Below are 18,143 nucleotides of genomic sequence, written 5' to 3'. Positions count from 1 at the left end.
CCCCCACCGCGATATTTCTTACCCTTCCCATCTCCTTCCATTCCCCACCCAACACAGAAGCATCTGCTCACATCTGCCACATTATCAGAGCAGGTGGTAAATAGGAGCATTAAACTCCTCAGAACTGGAAATTCTGTGTGGTCTTATGTGCATTGTAAAACTTGATAAGCAGAGTTATCCTGCATTCCATGGGGCTTAACTTGTATGGTGCTGCTGGTGTTTCACTGCATGACACTGGTAATTACAGGTGCAGAGTAGGGATGAGCGGCAGGAGAACACCATCTACGATGTGGCATGTTACTACTAGATAGAAAGCACTCTTGCTAGACTTTGGATAGGGTCTAGGGAGTAACAACTGCACTTTGACAACATTCCGCCGTGGCTATTATACCACACATGCTTTACACCCTGCTGGAAATTTTTACAGTACAACAAGAACATGAAAGGACACCCAACATGTTATCATCTCTCCTTCTTGATTCGATCATTTTTGGCTCCAACAGACGAGTGCGACGCAAGGGGCTAACTGCCACCCTTGCCGCAACATACCATTTGTCCAGGGTTACTACCGTTTCTATTCATCTAAAATACTCTGCATAGATTCCACATTGCCCTGAAGAAGTCCTGTTTCTAAGGACGAAACGCGTTGGCTGTCTGTCTTTTAAAGAATGAACCAATAAAGGAAAAGAAAAACAACCTGTGTACAACTGCTTCGTAGCTCCTTAGAAATTTACTACTTGAACGACTTTTGAATATTGTCCTAAAGTGGTGCATCTCTAATTTAGTGTTTTCATTTTGTTGCCCCTGGTAATAGGGGAGTGCTCTTGGACAGGGGGCACATTTGGAGATTCGCACACAAGAACCTATTTTGTATTTCAATAATTTTAATTGGTGATTGCATGGGATTGAGGCCCTACTGGTTTCTTTTTGGTCCACTGTCCAGTGTGTGTGTTGTGCGTAGGGAAGAGGCCTTAACAACGACCGCTCAGCCACCGGTGCCGTTCCCCGCAAGCCGAACCACACTTGCCTTAATCATGCCTATGCCTTAACAATGCATATAGTTGTTAAGACAATGTGCGGTCTAGACGCAGAGCAGATGAGCAGACACAGGAAGACCCGAGGAGGAAGGATCAGGAGAGGTCGCGGTGATGTAAGTGTGGCTGGGGCCGGGTTTTGGGGTGGCGGGGGTGGAGTCGTTTTTAGGGCTCAGGGGGGTTGGGTGGGTTTTAAGGCAGGGAGCAGTTTTAAGGCTCAGGGCAGGGGGGCTGGGTCAGGGTATTTTACAGGTGATGGGGACAATGTTTAGGGCTCAGGGTAGGAGTGCTGGCGTCGGTTTTAGTGTGTGGGGTTGGTTTGTAAGGCTCATAGTGGGGGGCAGGGGTCATTTGTAGGGTGTGGAGGCAGTTTTAGGCCGCAGGGGAGCTGGGCTGTGGTAGTTTAAAGGGGTATGGGCCAGTTTTTAGGGCTCAGAGTGGGGGGGCTAGGATTGGGGTATTCTTTAGGGCCTGGTTACAGATTTAGGGTTCTTGATGGGGCGGGAGAAAAGGGACAGTTTTAAGGGCTTAGGGCAGGGGTATGATCTTTAGCACACATGTCCCTTTACCAATCATGTCTTTGCCACCAAACTGTGTGGTAAAGACATATATGGTAAAGACGCGGTCATGGTTAAGACCACGTGCTTCAGGCATGCGTTGTTCTATCATACACCACAGAGTATGCGCCCCACCAGTACCGTACTGCTCATAATGTGGTCCTAAATGATGGGTCTGCACTTTAAGACATATCAATTTGTGATAAAACAGCATCGCTCCTTATGAGCATGAACATAACAGCACAAGAATGAAGCATAAATGAAAGGTGTGCTAAAAAACATTGTTAGCAAGGCTGAAATTGTAGATGTCTTTGTCACAGCTATGGTGACAGCGCTTGATTTGTTAAAAAACATAAGTGCCAGGGCACTCGTCAGGAGGCCACTGCAGCTTGCTCCACCTATTGCCCCTCCCAGGGCTGCCAATGACAATTCAGCCTATTCCAGGTCCCCCGTCTCTAAAGTAGACGGACAGCGCCACCATGTGGTAGAGTGTCATAAGTACTAGTGTTGACAATTGAGTGCCGGTGAAGCGCCACCATGTGGCAGACTATCAGAAGTACCGGTATTGACAATTAAATGCCGGTGGCAACCACCGTCTCAAATTAAGCACTGCCAGCTGGGCATAGTCTTCGGCCATGCCCGGTAGGTACTGGAGGCAGAGGGGTGGTCGCAGGGCTGAGATGAATTCCTCACACTGGCCAGAGAGGCTGGTGAGCACTGCCTTCAGCCATACATAGAGGGCTCTTACAGCAGAAGGACTGGAACTTGGTGCAGGATTACTATGGGGATAATTTAGATCTTGGTGGAAGGGTTACTCCGTCACAATGGTGGCGGATATATTGTCCACCGAAATACAAAACCTATTATATCCTATGGGATTCATATATCGGAGGAGGACGGCTTATCCATTACCGTTGTGACGGAGTAACCCGTCCGCTGAGCTGTATATCAGGCCCTCAGCCTCCAGTATCATGTATGAAAACAATGGGCCTTGTTTACCGTTCGGTGGATCTGCCAAAATGTGGAGGATGCCCTGTCGGCCATATTAGGAGTGTTTTCATGTCAGTGTCACTCTAAATGCGGCAGGCGGGACAGTCGCGCCTTTCTGGCGGTTGTCCGCCGTCCACCAATCTCTAACAAAGGCCCAACGTCCTTGAACTTGAAAAATACAGAGAGTTTATGGTTGCAATCGAAAATCGAAAAAGCACAGAAATGGCTAGTTACTGTCCCTCTCTGGAGCTCACACATGATATTCCAGTCGATGTAAAAAAAGACGTAACGTAGAACATTACCAGTGACATCACCAATGACAGGGCTGAAGCTGCAAGCAATTGGCCTCTCTTGCATCTGTCTCTTGACAGTGGGATTACAGGTTTGTATTTGCCCACTGCAAAGACTTACGGATGCTAATAGTGTTACTGCAACCTTCCAAATACAAGTAGCGTCTATGAGCAGGGCCACTGGAATTATGCGGCAGGGAAGGACCGAGTTATGCGACAGGGATTTCCCTTTGACTGACATGACTAAATTATGCGCCAAGAAGAGGCACATTTTGCGACATAATACTGCACATTTTGTGATAGCATTTCTTCAATATTTTGTCATTTTTACTTATGGTAACACTGGGCAAAGATTTCACCTCATTAGTACCTGTTTAACAACCACACGCAGGAATAAGCAACTGAATTTTTAAACTCTTCCAGCCCACCACTTACAGCAAGCATTTGCAATGCAATAGGTCTCGCATTTACAAGAGTTTGAGCTATTGTCATTTCCAATGGCAAAAGCTCAAACTCTCGTAAATGCGAGACCTATTTCACTTCAAAGAAACAATATTTTTCTGTTAAAATCTGCAGATTTTGCAGCAGATGATGGATTGTATGGCCAATACAGCAAATCCATAGCAATGCAAAAAACTCAGGGGCAGCGGAGTTTCATAATTCCAGTGGCCTTGTCTAAAAGGCTATTTATAGCCAGGCTTCATTCTTTGTGTACCAGGTGACATTTGAACTGGAAATGAAATTACATATCAGTTTTCAATCAGCTTTATTGATTACATTCCTGGAGGCACATACAATTGCTGTTTTCTACATCTGTTTCCGGAATGTGGAAATACAGACGTGTTCCTCTGTCCTTTCCCTGTGAGGACATCTGTCTGTGCACCGCTGTACTGAAGCTTCTGTACTTCTTTTAATGTCTTTGACGATATGTATTGCTGGGGAGTATAACCGCAGCAGCCTTTATGTCATGTATACTCTTTACAAGAAGGGTTCTTTGCTAACAACAGCTGCATTACAATTAGTGTCTGCATTTCAGTTGGAAAGTCCTATTTCCCTTGCAAAAACAATGAAAGATGATGCAGAATAAACATGGATGAAAGACTCTGGGGAACAAATGATACAACCAAATATCAGGGAAGAGCTGTAAACGCCTTGCCTCAAGTACACCGTAGGGTGGGTTGATTCCACGCAGGATCCCCAAGGACCCCTTCATTATAATCAAGGGACAGAAACTACGAATATACCTAACTAGACCACAGACTTTCTGAACCCACCTGGTTCTGAGCCGGTCAGAAGTCAAGGTTGCACATTTGAGCCAAAGGAGCCTAAAGTAGTGGAAAGACGAGATGTGTGCGTGACAGAAACTTAAATGTTACAAAAAAACACACACACACAAATTAACACACACAATTTGAGTGGTGAGAAAGAAATCAGACTGTAGAACTAATTTTCCTGGTTTCATATTTTCTTGAGTATGTAACTATGGAGAGGAGAGCCATTTCCAGACAATAAACACCAAGACTACAGGTCTGGTATAAACAGTACTGCTGTTTCTGCTATAAAACAGCCACACCTGTAATACACGTGTAAACAATCTAATGTGCGGTCTGTAGTTCTGAGCAGTAAAGGCATGTAGTCACCTGCAACTCCACTCCACACTGCCTGTAGCAGCACAGTATGACCCCTGGCCTGGCAGAGCAAGATCACAGGTGCTAAAAGCACTCGCCGATGCCGAATATGAGCTGTTTGACTGGTTCCAGGAGGCCCGTCCGTGGGAGCAGTGGTGCGGGAGAGCTGCCGTCAATCCCCTGCATGATACATGCATGCACACAGCCTCGGTGGCATCTGTGCCCGCGTGGCACCTGTTCAACAGGAGCGAACAGCAGCCAGCCACTGCACAGGCCTGCTCTGTCCTCTAGAGGGCAGCAGCGCCGCAGGAATCCCAAGAGATGGGAGTGTACACAGAAGAAGCCACCTCCACAGACACGGACAGTGCACTCCAGCCATGGGACCAAGGAAGGGGGCAGAGGGCAGCATCAGGCGAGCAGTGACATCCTCAGACACGGCTTGTGCACCCTACCTTCCACCCAGCCCCCCACGATCTGTCCCACCCATGGCACCACAGGAAGGGGGCAGAGGGCAGAGGGCAGAGGCAGGCAAGCAGTGACCTCTATAGACACGGACAGTGCACTCCAGCCATGGGACCAAGGAAGGGGGCAGAGGGCAGCATCAGGCGAGCAGTGACATCCTCAGACACGGCTTGTACACCCTCTCCTCCTCACCCCATGGCACCACAGGAAGGGGGCAGAAGGCAGAGGCAGGCAAGCAGTGACCTCCATAGACACAGACGGTGCACTCCCCCCCACGCCCTCCTCCCCACCCCCATGGTACCACATGATTTATTTATTTATTTATTTATGTAAAAGCTTGTATATAGCGCTACAGGATCCAAGAGTATCAGAGCGCTTTACAGGATAAATTACACATGAACAACAGATCAACATAGGGCAATTTGTTATCATAGGATGAGGCATTAGAGTCTTAGGGGTGTAAAAGGAAAAATAATAATTCAGCGATGAAGTAAAGGACACGAGGACTGTTGAATAAGCAGATAGAGAGGGGTTACAGTGTTAGGTTGAGGATGAAAGAAGGAGAGTGGATATAGGAAAGGTAGTAGGAAGGAGTGAGTAGAGGCGGGCGGGCAGTGTTTACTGAGTTATTGGAGCACAAACGTCCTTTCCCCAAGAAATTCTAGACTGCAATAAATACGGGGCATGGCTATTTGGGGTGCTTTGTGGGCCTGGCTGTGGGGCACGGACAGACAGACATCTAAATGTACACATTCAGCCGTATAATGTTTCCAGAGCACACGTGTGCCCATCTGCACACGTTGTTACAGTTTTCAAGGAGCACTTGTAGCAGCAGGTGTGTTCTGCAAAGGTAGCTTCCAGGTAGGAGTCGAGCAGAGGGGGGGTTGGGTTGGGGAGGGGTCTAGCAGTTGTGGGTGCTGGGAAGATGCCGAATACTGTTAGAGTGTGTGGACCACCCGGTGGATGTGGACTGCGTTGAAAACAAGCGCGAGAGGTGCCTAGAGGCGCTTTATCAGGCTGATACCCTCGCGCCTGAGTGCAGAACGGCCTTGCCTCGGGGGAGGGGGTGACAGGAGCTCTAGGAGCCCTTTACCACACAAGAAGGGCGGAATCACATTGGCGACTCAAGTAAGCGCCCGATGCTAAACCCAGTTCCACTGGAGTGAAGTGATTCTGTGGCCAAAGCGTTTACCTCATAATTATGGATTTGCCGCATTTGCCCCATAATCCACCATCTACTGTATAATCTGCAGATTCTAACGAAAAAAAGGCGCACTCGCTCAGAGTACGTTGTTCTTGTGCTCCTGCGGTAGGATTTTTACCCCAAATTTCTTTTAATTACTCAAGATGGCATAATCGCATAATTTTGTTTAATTCTCGCCAAAAGAGTTATGCGTAATTAATAAAACTACTCAGATTGCTCTGGCAGAAATAACATTTCTTCCAAGTATAACCATAACACAACGACGAACAGAAAAAAAAACATCAATTTAATAGGATTGGTGTAAAAGTAAAGACGACCGTGCCTTAGGAAAGAAGCGATAAGGTGGTAGACAGGAGCTGGCCTTGAAGCTCTTTCTCTTCCCCTGCAGCCCTCACTGGGAAGGTTTTGTCACCAAATGTTACTGTTCTAGTTTTAGGGAAATTCATCAGAAACTGGCCAGTGGATCCGAGAGTGTACTGAGAGTGAAGAAGGTGGAATTTAGAGACAAGAAAGTGGGTGCATTTCTTTGAATAACCCAGTGAACAAATCCAAAAGCTGCAAAAAGTACGACTTTCAGTGCTTAAATATTAAAAAAATAAGTCCCAGGGCTCTCGTAAGGAGGCCACTGCAGCTCGCACCACAACTACTAACATCACACTGCTGCAAGTGTGACAAGGCAGGCTACTTCAGGCTCAAAAAGCTATAAGAATGGCTTGGGTGGCAGGCAATGGCTATTTTTAATATATATTGATTTGATAATTAACTGTGGTTGTGGTCATCTCTAAATTAGGCAGACAGCGCCCCCTTGCGCCTGACTGTCACAAGCACCGGTGTTGACAATTGCCGAGCTCTGCAATGCACCTCCTCAAGTTAAGCACTGGTTTTGGGTAACTGCAGAGTGGAGGGTGGGACACTGAAGCTCGTGGGGGTGGGGGGGTGAAGGCCATTTATGGTACTAGCTAGATGTTGCTGAGAAGACAGGTGAAGTTTAGGAGACCCTGAGGTTATCCTCATTAGGGGACACCTCATGTGGTCCTGAATGCAAAGGTGTCCAACACTTCTGCGTATTCATAAGAGGGTTCGCATGGAGAGAGTACGAGAGCCTATCGCTGCGACCGTCCACGGCCGGGGACCAGTCGCTGCCAGAGTGTTGGTCCAGAGAGAGAAAAAAGAATCAATGCTGTCCCATAGGAACCCATCAACAACTCCACTAAAACCCTCCCCCACCCCCAGTGGCTTCAAACCTGCAGTGTGATCTCTTCTAATTCCCAGGTTAGACTAAGGAAGTGCAACCCTCTGCGGCCTGCCCAGACCCAAAACGGCTCCTCTAGGGGCCTCCCTTAACTCTGTTGCAAGACTCATCAGGAGATCAAAATGAAACAACCATATAAGGAGAGGATGTGGCCTAATGGCTAGAGCGGTCAATCTTGAAGATGGGGAGCTGGGATCTAGTCTCGGCAGGGACGCTCATCATCCTGTGATTCTGGGCAAATCCCGTAATCTCTCCATGCCTAACAAAATGAATGTGTCCGTCTTTAATGCAACCGTTGCTCATGTAAAGCGCTCTAACACCTTCGTGTCAATTTTGCGATATATAAAACTAAAAACAACAGGAAAAACTGATTTGAAATCCCTCAGTTGGCTCCCTTATGAAGTAAGCATTCAGGAAAAAATTGCCTGGGTGCCCTATAAATCCCTCCACTTTAATACCCCGAGATACCCCCTCAGACGCTGGAACGTTCTGGCGGCTGCTGGTTCTCCAGAGGCTCAAGCACTTTACTGCTGAAACCACAGAGAATCTCCAAAAAGAAAACCTACAACCGAGTTGTCTCTGGGATTGCCCCGAGAATTAGGAACTCCTTTCCCCCTGAAATCAGACTGAATCCCTCAACTGCTTTTTCAAGAAAGAAGTTAAAGTTCTACTCATGAACACATGTGTGCCCTAGACCCGAGGCTCGCCTCTCTCCGTACTTCTCTCGACTCGTAAATTACTCTCATGAGTACTGCACGCTGTTATTGTTTTTGCTGTTGTTTTTGTACTTTCGTTACTAGTTGTTTCAATATATTGAGGCGACCCCTCCCATATCTGGGGAGTTTTGTTGGTTCGATATGTCTCTGCTCTCTGAACATGAGTAAAGCGCTCTGATACCTGCAAGGGTCATGTTCGCCCTATATAAAACTTTTAAGATAATAAATAAATACATGGGTTCCAGATCATGGTGTTCCTGCCTGGCCAATCATGGGGTGGTGTCTTCACGTGGACCTCAAAGCTGTCCATTGGCGATAGGTCAAATGTAGGGGAGGGGCTTCTGGGACGCAGAGGTAAGGGCCAGGTCAAGAGGTGTGTGTGTGTGTGTGTGTCATAGGTGCAAAGAACCATAAGCAAGAAGAGCAGAAGAAAGTGAATAAGAAATGGAGGGTAAGAAAAAGAGAAAGAAAAAATGAACAGAGGAAGGCAGAAGGAGTGCTGGAGACATGGTAAGTAAAATTGCAAAGAATGAAATGTGAAAGTGGCGGTAAAGAGAGGTACAACATGATGAAACCACAATTCCGGCAGTGCAAGCCTCTCTTACTGCAAACCTTTCACACCCCACGTCCCTCCCCTCAACAGTCTTTCTCCTCCCTAAAGGCACCTTCCATACTTCTTATGACGTTTTCCATCTCTGGTTTTAATTATTCTTCACAAGTGAGCATCACACTCTCTCCTCTGACCTCTCACCACCCACAACATGCCTTCTCTCTTTACCCTCCCTCATCCACTGCTTCCCATCACCCCCTCTTTACTGTCCCTCGCCCACTGCCTCCCTCTCCTTAAACCTGCCCACACCACTCTCATCTCGCCTTACTCTCCCGAAATCCACGCCTTCTTCTCTTCACACCCAATGACACTCCTCTCAACTCCCACCTCTGCAAACAAGCTTCACTCCACTCTCTCACACCAGCACCTACCTCTCTCTCCTCCCCCCCACCATTCTCTACCATGGTCTATTCCAATATCTTTGCAGCTCCGCCCTGCTCACCCTCCCTCTTCCTTCCCTTCTTCCACCACCTCCACCCCCCTGCCTCCCACCATGCCCCCCTTACTTTGCCAGACCTCCTGGCTGCCAGATCAATGCTCATTGAAAATGCATGTTCTTTAAACTGAGATTGACAAAGTGTAGGCAGGTTAACTGGCTCAGTGAGTGGAGTCATCATAGCTAACAAAGGAGAGTGGAAGGGCTGCTCCCAGGGGGTGGGGGTGGAGATGAGGAGAGAGAGAGGGTATCCCTGAGGATGGAGAGAAAGGTAGGTTTAGGACCGTCAATCTACCATCCGTGGACCTACAAACAAGCAAAGAGTGGGGACTGGACTGCCAGGGTTATAACCCATGCAATGCAGGCTCCAGGAGACTGCATGTCTATAGCAAAGCAATGCAGGCTCTGTATGAGACTGCATGTCTGGAGCACAGCAATGCAGGCTCTGTATGAGATTTATGAGACTGCATGTCTGCAGCACAGCAATGCAGGCTCTGTATAAGACTGCATGTCTGCAATAGAGCAATGCAGACTCTGTATGAGATTCATGAGACTCCATGTCTGCAGAAGAGCAATGCAGGCTCTGTATAAGACTGCATGTCTGGAGCACAGCAATGCGGACTCTATATGAGACTGCAGCACAGCAATGCAGGATCTGTATGTGACTGAGCATCTGGAGATCAGAGCTGCACACCACATGCTCTGCACTGCACTGCACATCGCAGCAATGCAGGCTCTGAATGAATGATCAGCACCTCACACTGCATGCTTCGCAAGAGACTGCACAAGCCAGCAATGCAGGCTCTGTCTGGGAGATCCGCACTGCACTCTGCATGCCCTGCACAGGACTGCACCCTGCATGTTCTGTAAACTGGATAAAATTGCAAGCCACAGTAATGCATACTCGGTGACGGGGATAGACCTGCACGCTACCCCAAGACGGGTGTATCGGAAGCCGGACGGTGCATCAGAGGGCCTCAGTAGAACACATCACGTGCACCCCAACTCAGGACAGGCCCAACAGGCTCCCCCTCTGTTCCTGAGGAGGGCTTCCGAAGCACAATACACAACTAACTCATCCCAACGTGGGCCCAGTGCAGAGAGCGAGGTGAAGGGGGAGGGGGAGGAGACTTCGAAACCCAACGGGGGGACCCCAGAAGAGCAGAGGGGCTTTAAGACACCCGGACAGCTGCACGGTGGGATCATGCACCAGTTTCATTGGTCCAGGACAGTGGTTCTTCACTGTGGTCCGGGGACCTCTGGGGGTCTGCGACGCCTGTTCAGGGGGGCCACAATTAAATAATATTAGCATAATAATAAAGTGTATTTAAATAAAGATTCAACATTGAAAGTTTAAAAACATTCCGTAAAGGTGAAGGCGTTTGAAATTAGAGGCTACAAATTAAGTTGATGTCCTCAGATTGATTCGTGGGAGCACTGCAAATGCATAAGAAAGAGCATAGGGGCATCAAGACAGGCCATAAAATCATCGCTGTTTTAGCGGCAGAAAACTGCTGCTAAAACGGCGATAATGGATTTGATAATATGCTCTATGGAATTCCAATTGAAGCCCATGTTAGATGTCCTTCACATTTAACATGGGCTTTAATTGGAATGGTTGTATGGCATTACAACGCGGGCTTTTACCCCGCATGCCATTACAACGCGGGGATTACAACGAAAGTCGTTACACCGACTTTCGCTGGAGGGCGCTGGAGAGTGGAATAGTTTAATTTTCTATTCCAACTCCAGCCCACGTTGACAGTAGGGAAGGTGTTGGATAGAAAATTAAACTATTTCCTATCCAACAGCGCCCTCCACCGAAAGTCGTTGTAACGACTTTCGTTGTAATCCCTGCGTTGTAATGTCGTTGCGGGGTAATCCCCGCGTTGTCATGGCTGTTCCCCATTGGAATTCCATAGAGCATATTATCAAGCACATTATCGCTGTGCCGCTAAAACGTCGATAATTTTATCGCCTGTCTTGATAATATGCCCGATAGTGTCGAAGATGGGCGGCCTCAGTTGAATTTAGAAAAGCCCAAACCTTCCCACTAAAATACAGATTTTCATTTTTTATATTTGTTTGTGAATTAAAGAAAACATTTAATCAAGTATTTTTTTGATGAATACTTGTTTCTGTATTTTTGTGTTTTGTTTTTAGGTTGACATCAAAATTACTTACGCCGGGGTCCCCAGCTTCTAGTAATGGCTCAGTGAGGAACCCCCGAATCTTCTTAATGATTCATTGGGGTTCCCCGCATTCCACTAAAGTGGGGTTCTACAGAAGTCAAAAGGTAAAGAATCATGGGTCTATGCGGCAAGACAAGGCAAACTATGTGGCATAATGCGGAACATTTTGTGATAGTATTACTTCATTCTTTTGACATTTTTGCATCTGGTAACGCATCATTTAGTCAATGTTGCTCCATAATTTTGCCCGCCTCTGCAAAGTGATTCCAGGGATCCTGCCCGTAACTCGCAAAGTCTAGGAAAAAAAGTGTCTCTCACAAGAAATGCCTTCTGTTGTCCCCTGTACATACACTAAACCTGTTGTTTACCCACACTGCATGCACTGCTCATTTTAACACTGTGTTACATCTATGTAGGTGGCCTTGTGATGGATGGACAGTCTATGGGAACACAGGAAGACCTCCAGAAGTCCTTTACAGAGAGGCCTTCAAGGGTCTTGGGACAAGAGACAGCAAGGTTACTCTTTAAAAAGTAGGTTCCTGGGTCGTCACCTCCTACTGGGAATGTGCACTAGGGGTGTGCAGACCTTTAATTCTGTGACAAAAGTTTAACACACTCCTGATTCCATGCCTACACTTAGTATTCATAGTTTCCTGATTGTCCCTCAGGCTTGGTCGAGTAGCTGTCTATCACATGTATGTATCAGAACAAAAAATATATATACCTTTTTCTCACAAGTACTGCGAAACTGCGTCAAAACAATCTGCAGTGCATTTTCTATGCGAGTGAATAAAAGTGTTCACTTTTTCTCGTGAGTGAGTGACTCAATCCTTGTGAGGGAAAGACGTGTCATGTTACTCTCACCTACGAAATCGTTGCAACTGTTCAGACATCTCTGGAAAAGCGTCAACACCTGAATAAGTTATAACATAAGGTATTTGTAAAGCACACATTCACCCAAGGGTATCTTGGTGCTGAATAACAGATGGTTATTGTTACCCAACAGTACTCATTTTATCGACCTCAGAAGAATGAAAGGCTGGGTGGTCCTGCTAGGATTTGAACCTGTGACCATGAGGTCAAACACAGGCCCCTACAGTGGGGGTGTTAGTTCACTAAGCCACCAGACCCAGATGCTCAGTTATTATCATACAAGGTGGATTACAGTAATGACTACTGAAACTGGCGACCAGAACTCCAGCTTATTGACACCTTGGCATGTGGTACTTTAGGATAAAATAATTCCTTAGTGACCAGATGGTCACAGCAGCTGCCCTGTCTGCTGGTAGACACACCCACCATGGGGAAGGAATCTTGTTTTGACCTGCAGCGGTTTGCTGCACCACAAAAGCATCTAAAAGTGGGCTGATTTGCTGACATACACCTATCAATGAGAATGTAAAAGAAAATATAGAAAGATAACCAGAGTTCTGCAAATTATTCCAAGGCAAAAAAACCAGAGAAATTAAAGTGTTCATCTCGCGAGAGTGTTTGTGCGTGTATTTTGTGTGTCGCTGTGTGTTTACGCCTGCTGATATGTGTCAGCTCCTAGGTGTATGTCAGCTCAGGTGTGTGGACGGCTTCTGTTCCTGCTCCTTACCTGTGTATATGAACCGTCCCGGGGCTCCTTTGCAGAACTGCTTGGACTTGTAGGACAACGTGACCTCCACCACACCGGGGATGTGTCGTGGCGGCGTCTGCACTCGGATGGCGTGAGGCGTGATCAGCTGTAGGGATACAGGGAGGGGACACCATGAAACCTTTCTACACAGGTGACCAGAACATCATTAGTTGGCCAGGGACAGACGTATCAAATGAAGGAGAAACGGACATGGCCCGTAACCTCGAGGCCACGACTAGAACATGTGTCGGCCAGTCTCATGGGCCGGCTCTTCTGTTAGTCGGGAGCAGAGCTCACAAACTGGGTACACCTGAGGCAGGGAGTCTTAACTTACTCGTAATTAGTGCTCCCAGTTTTATGGCATTGCTGTTTTTAAGCACTTCTATCTATATATCCATATTTCTTTTTTGGCCATCTCATTGGTATTTACTGTGAATTTTAAGAATAAATGTAGTCGTAAAATGGTACATTTCAACATTTAATTAACTGATGAACATGCACTCATACTTTGATGCCTGTCGTGTTTTAGTAAATTAAGCAGCCAAATATAACACAACACTACACCCACTGGTAAATATTACCATTATACTCCTATATACGTTAACATATGCCTGTACTAAAGGGAATATCATTCCGTTCTTTAACTCCCCATGCTGTCCATCTGCTCTGCTGCTGGCCAGGAATTCACAAAAGAAAACATGGCCGGTCAATCACATGCAGCACAATTTCCAATATTTTTCTGCTTTTAAAATTAAATACAGACAGGAAACACATTGTTATTTATCTGTAAAAAACAGTAAAAACTGAAAACTGAGAGTCTTACTCTTAATCTAAGCTGAACCTCTTACCTATGTTTATCCACAATTGCAAAACTCTGTTAGAGGTTTACAAGAACAAGCGTATAGACCCCCTCAGCATCAACTGCTGGTAGGGCGTGGTGCCACAGGGTAGATAATCTTCTACCGACCACCAGCTGGCAGCAGGGTGGCTACCAGACCAGTGTTAGGGAGCCACGGCTACCACCGCTTGGCCTTAAACTTTGAAAATAAGGCGATGAAACCAAACATGAGCATGCACAGCTTAATAAGTGTTTTACGCTGTTAAACCTACCTCGCTCCACACCAGCATGGTGCCGAAGACCACCTGCAGGCCGTCGAAGAAGTTATCGCCGATGACAATGACGGTGGCCCCTCCAGTGGTCCATCCTTCACTCGGGCTGATGGCCTTGATGCAAGGGGTGGCTGCTTTAGACAGAGAGGAGGCAAGGAACAAGAAGTGAGTACTGAGGTCCATGAATGACCTAACTAGTGATAGACAATATCCACTGGTGGGTCTGCGTCCACGCTCACACTCTCCGCAAGGACGCTGCCGCACATGTTTAAAGAACGTGTCCAATCACATAACCTCACCCAATGCGTTCCAGGTGGGCAACCCTACAGCCAGCACCCTATTCCATCGTGTTCCCTGAGAGGGCGTCAAGGACCCCAGTACAAGTCAGAGTGCTACAAACAAACCCCTCAAGCAAAGGTACAACACAACTCAACACCCAGGTGAGGGCTTCCAGAGGTGGATAAAACCAAAGAAGAGACAGTGCAGAGAGCAAAGATGAGAGAAGAGCAACAAAGAGGAAGAGTAAGAGGAAGACAGAGCAGAGGAAAGAATTAAGAAGCTGATACACATGAGAGAAATACAAATTAAGAGATTCATTCAGAAACAAAATAGCAGAAAGTAATGTGAAGCAAGGCAAGTAGAGCAGGCAGGAAAACAAGAGACATGGAAAAGAACATAAGAGAAAAATGAAGACAAATGGAGAATAATAGAGGACAACAGAGATGAACAAGAATAGAAAAGAGAGTAAGGTAAATCAGGAGACAGGAAGAGAAGCTGTGAGAAGAGAAGCACCAAAAGTAGAGCAAGGAAAAAAAACTGAGGCCTGATGAGAAAGTGGGACTAAAAGAGAGAGACAGGAAGTCAGACCTGATTGGAGGGGAGGGGATGTTTGAAAGGTCCTACCTTCCGTCGGGTCGAGGCGACGTGCTCGGCGGCCATGTTTGGAGTTGTTGTGCACAAACATGTTGTCGGAAACTGCGAGGACATGGCCATCCACGTTCACTGTCGTCGACACCACCACCTGGGAGACAAAACCACACGAGGCTCAGAAGGGCAGCATTGGGTAACCTAAATCCGGATGGCCAGCCTGCTGTGTCTTTATGCCACCCTTGTGACACACAAGCGTGGTGCCTCGGGGCCTCACAGCACCTCATATGGGCAGGGCCAGCGTTTTAACACGGGGTACGGCTGCATCTAAGGTTTGTAAACTCGAGTGGGTCGCTTTACAGACCGGTTTTGTGGCAAGACAGGAGGCTATCATTATGCATAAATACTTTGATTCGCCACTTCTGCAGCACTTTAAAGAACTTAGAATAGGACTTAGCAACAAACATTAGAATAGAACACTAAAGCCCCATAAGATCCTGACGTCCGCCATCTTCTTCCTCTTTTGTTTGCTGCTTCTGGAGCAGATAGGTATTCAATGTTAACGTCAGGTTGAGATGTTTTAAATAAGCTATACCTCAGCCAGTCAGGCTCCAACTAGCATCTTTGCAACGTGAGATCAGTAACTAGAACCTGGAACCTCACTGCATTCCTAGTTCTATACGACATCATCATAACATTGCCAGCAAGCGTCTAACACTCAATGTCTACAGAATTAAGCTGTTGGACTTGAAGTAATAAATGTTGGGCCCGATTCACAAAGGTAAACTTAGTCCAAAATTCTAACATTATTACTTTTGGGTATTCAGAAAGGTAAAGTTAGATCAGAAGTCAAACTTTTCTAGTAGTATCTTTCCTTTGCCAGCACCGAAAAGTAGTAAAGTTAGACTTTTGGTTAAACTTTTCCTTTAGGATTCGGGCCTCCTATGTCTATGGGTTAACGGAACTGCTCCCCCTATAGAGAAAGCTGCACTGACTATGGTGTAAGTAAGAACCTGGAGCGATTGCTGCGTTATCTGTGGGTCACGCGCAATCGCGGAGACATTGCTGCACTGTCTATGGTGTAAGTAAGAACCTGGAGCGATTGCTGCAGTATCTGTGGGTCACGTGCAATCGCGGAGACATTGCTGCACTGTCTATGGTGTAAGTAAGAACCCGGAGCGATTGCTGCAGTATCTGTGGGTCACGCGCAATCGCTGAGACATTTCTGCGCTGTCTATGGGTCAAGTGTGATTCCTGGAGTGATAGATGCACTGCATATGGTGTAAATGCAAGCCAGGAGAGATAGTCATGCTGCCTATCATGTGCTTGTAAGTGCTGGAGAGATAGCTGTGCAGCATATCATGTTCATGTAAGTGCTGGAGAGAACTTCGAAGTGCAAGCACTTTCCTTCTGAAACCTCAATCCTTCCATAAGAAGAGAATAGGCTGTAGAGCTGTCTCAGGGATTGCACCAAAGATTTGGAACTCTTTACCTCCACTAGTGCGTGGAATAACTTCCTTTACTGCATTCAAAAAGGAAGTAAAAAGACTACTAATGAACAAATTCATCTCCTAAGTTTTAATTATAGGAGGTCACTGAGTCATCTTTAAGATCCTATCACCACTACCTATCTAAAAGGGTTAGGTACAGTCTACCATATGTAAGATTTATATCACAGCCCTTTTTGTTTGATAACAGTATGTTGTCTAATGCTTAGTTGGCTGTGGGTCCGCCTGGTCATCTAAACATTTTATACATCAACTTTGAATCATTAGAAGTTATGATATATTTGTTTGCTAGCACAATCTCCTAACGTTCATTAACTGTCTATTGTACAACGTCCCGCAGAATCTGGGTCCTCTATGTTTGTTATGTATATATTTCATATTGCTATTGCACAATTTGAGAAATTTCATTGTTTGTATACCACCTCAACCATTTATGTTCTTTTATTGTAAAGCGCTCTGATACCCTCGTGGGTCATGTTCGTGCTATATAAAACTTTATAAATAAATATATAAATATTTAGCTGTGCTGCCTATCGTGTAAATGCAAGTGCTGGAGAGATAGCCATGCTGTCTATCGTGTGCACGTAGGTGCCAGAGATATAGCTTTGCTGTCTATGGTGTGCGTGTGAGCGCTTTAGAGATAGTTGCGCTATCATTGGTGTGGGTGCAACTTCAGTAGGGGTAGATGTGTTGTTTGTGGTGTGTGTGAAATGGTCTGAGAACCAGCTGTACTTTCTATGCTGAACTGTTGTAGAATACATCAGTAGCTCTGCTGTCTACGTTGTGAGCCTGAGGGTTCTGGAGAGAAGGATGTGAGGTCTATGGGACGAGGCTGCATGATCTCTAGAACATGAGGAGGAGGCTGTGATATCAACACTGAGCCTCTGGAGATAGCTCTGGTTTCTATGTTGTGAGCCTAAGGTCCTGGAGAGAAGGCTGTGAGGGCTCTGCGATAAGTCTGCACCACGTCTAGGACTTGGGGGAGGATGTGATACCTAGGCTGAGATCCTCTGGAATATGGAATAGATGCTCGTGTTGCTCCGGTGTATTCACCGGGGCGTACATAGAGTGAAATGTCTGGTTGACGCAACGGTATCAATCAAGAAGTACGCCTCTGAAAATCTGGGTGACGCAAACATTAACAGCCATGCAAATTGGCTGACATCACAGCAGACATGAATTGACAATATGGCTGCGAACAAGTCACTGGGAGAAGCACTCACCGCCATATCTCTTTTTTGCTGGTATGAAGATTCGCAACCCATACTGAATCTCACAGATTGGCCTTAACCACATCAATGCTACAGCAATTCTCCCTCTATGCTGACAATCATCGACCCCCATTGTTTATGACGAGCTCAGCTCGTCATGAGCATGGAAGGGGTTAATGCTGCCTGCTGACCACCAAGTTATGAGATGGGTACTTGTAATGGTGGTCATCCCTAGACCATCTTCCCTAGGCACAGTCACGCCGGATGGATTTTTTTCGGCTTTCGTGATTACCATTATCTCTAAAATTCTCTCCAGCAATCTGCAAATCTCCCCCTTCTGCACCCAGGGAATGAGCATCCAGAGAGGTAAACTCCCCCTAGTCATGCTCCATGGCTATGTCAAAAAAATAAATGGCACACCCATCCCCCATCCTTATGGATACCGGGAAGATGGC

At 46.5% G+C, this 18,143-nt stretch overlaps 1 protein-coding gene across 3 annotated transcripts in view; it reads right to left on the bottom strand.

Moving 5' to 3' along the window:
* The window catches only part of LOC147726023 (transcription factor COE3-like), a 521,578-nt gene that overhangs the window by 73,532 nt on the left and 429,903 nt on the right, over positions 1 to 18,143 (bottom strand). For 2 of the 3 annotated variants that reach the window (XM_086960140.1, XM_086960138.1), the window contains exons 8-10: positions 15,006 to 15,123; positions 14,103 to 14,236; positions 12,972 to 13,098 (exon numbers count right to left, since the gene is read on the bottom strand). In XM_086960140.1, the coding sequence (XP_086816266.1) occupies positions 12,972 to 13,098; positions 14,103 to 14,236; positions 15,006 to 15,123 (379 nt within the window). The remainder of the gene's footprint in view (positions 1 to 12,971; positions 13,099 to 14,102; positions 14,237 to 15,005; positions 15,124 to 18,143) is intronic. The other variant, XM_086960139.1, reaches the window with a different exon arrangement.

Source organism: Lissotriton vulgaris, chromosome 3_1, assembly GCF_964263255.1.
Source record: "Lissotriton vulgaris chromosome 3_1, aLisVul1.2, whole genome shotgun sequence".
In the NCBI taxonomy this organism is placed as follows: Eukaryota; Metazoa; Chordata; class Amphibia; order Caudata; family Salamandridae; genus Lissotriton; species Lissotriton vulgaris.
The sequence above is the reverse complement of the archived record's forward strand: the minus strand, read 5'-3'. Positions and strand labels throughout refer to the sequence as shown.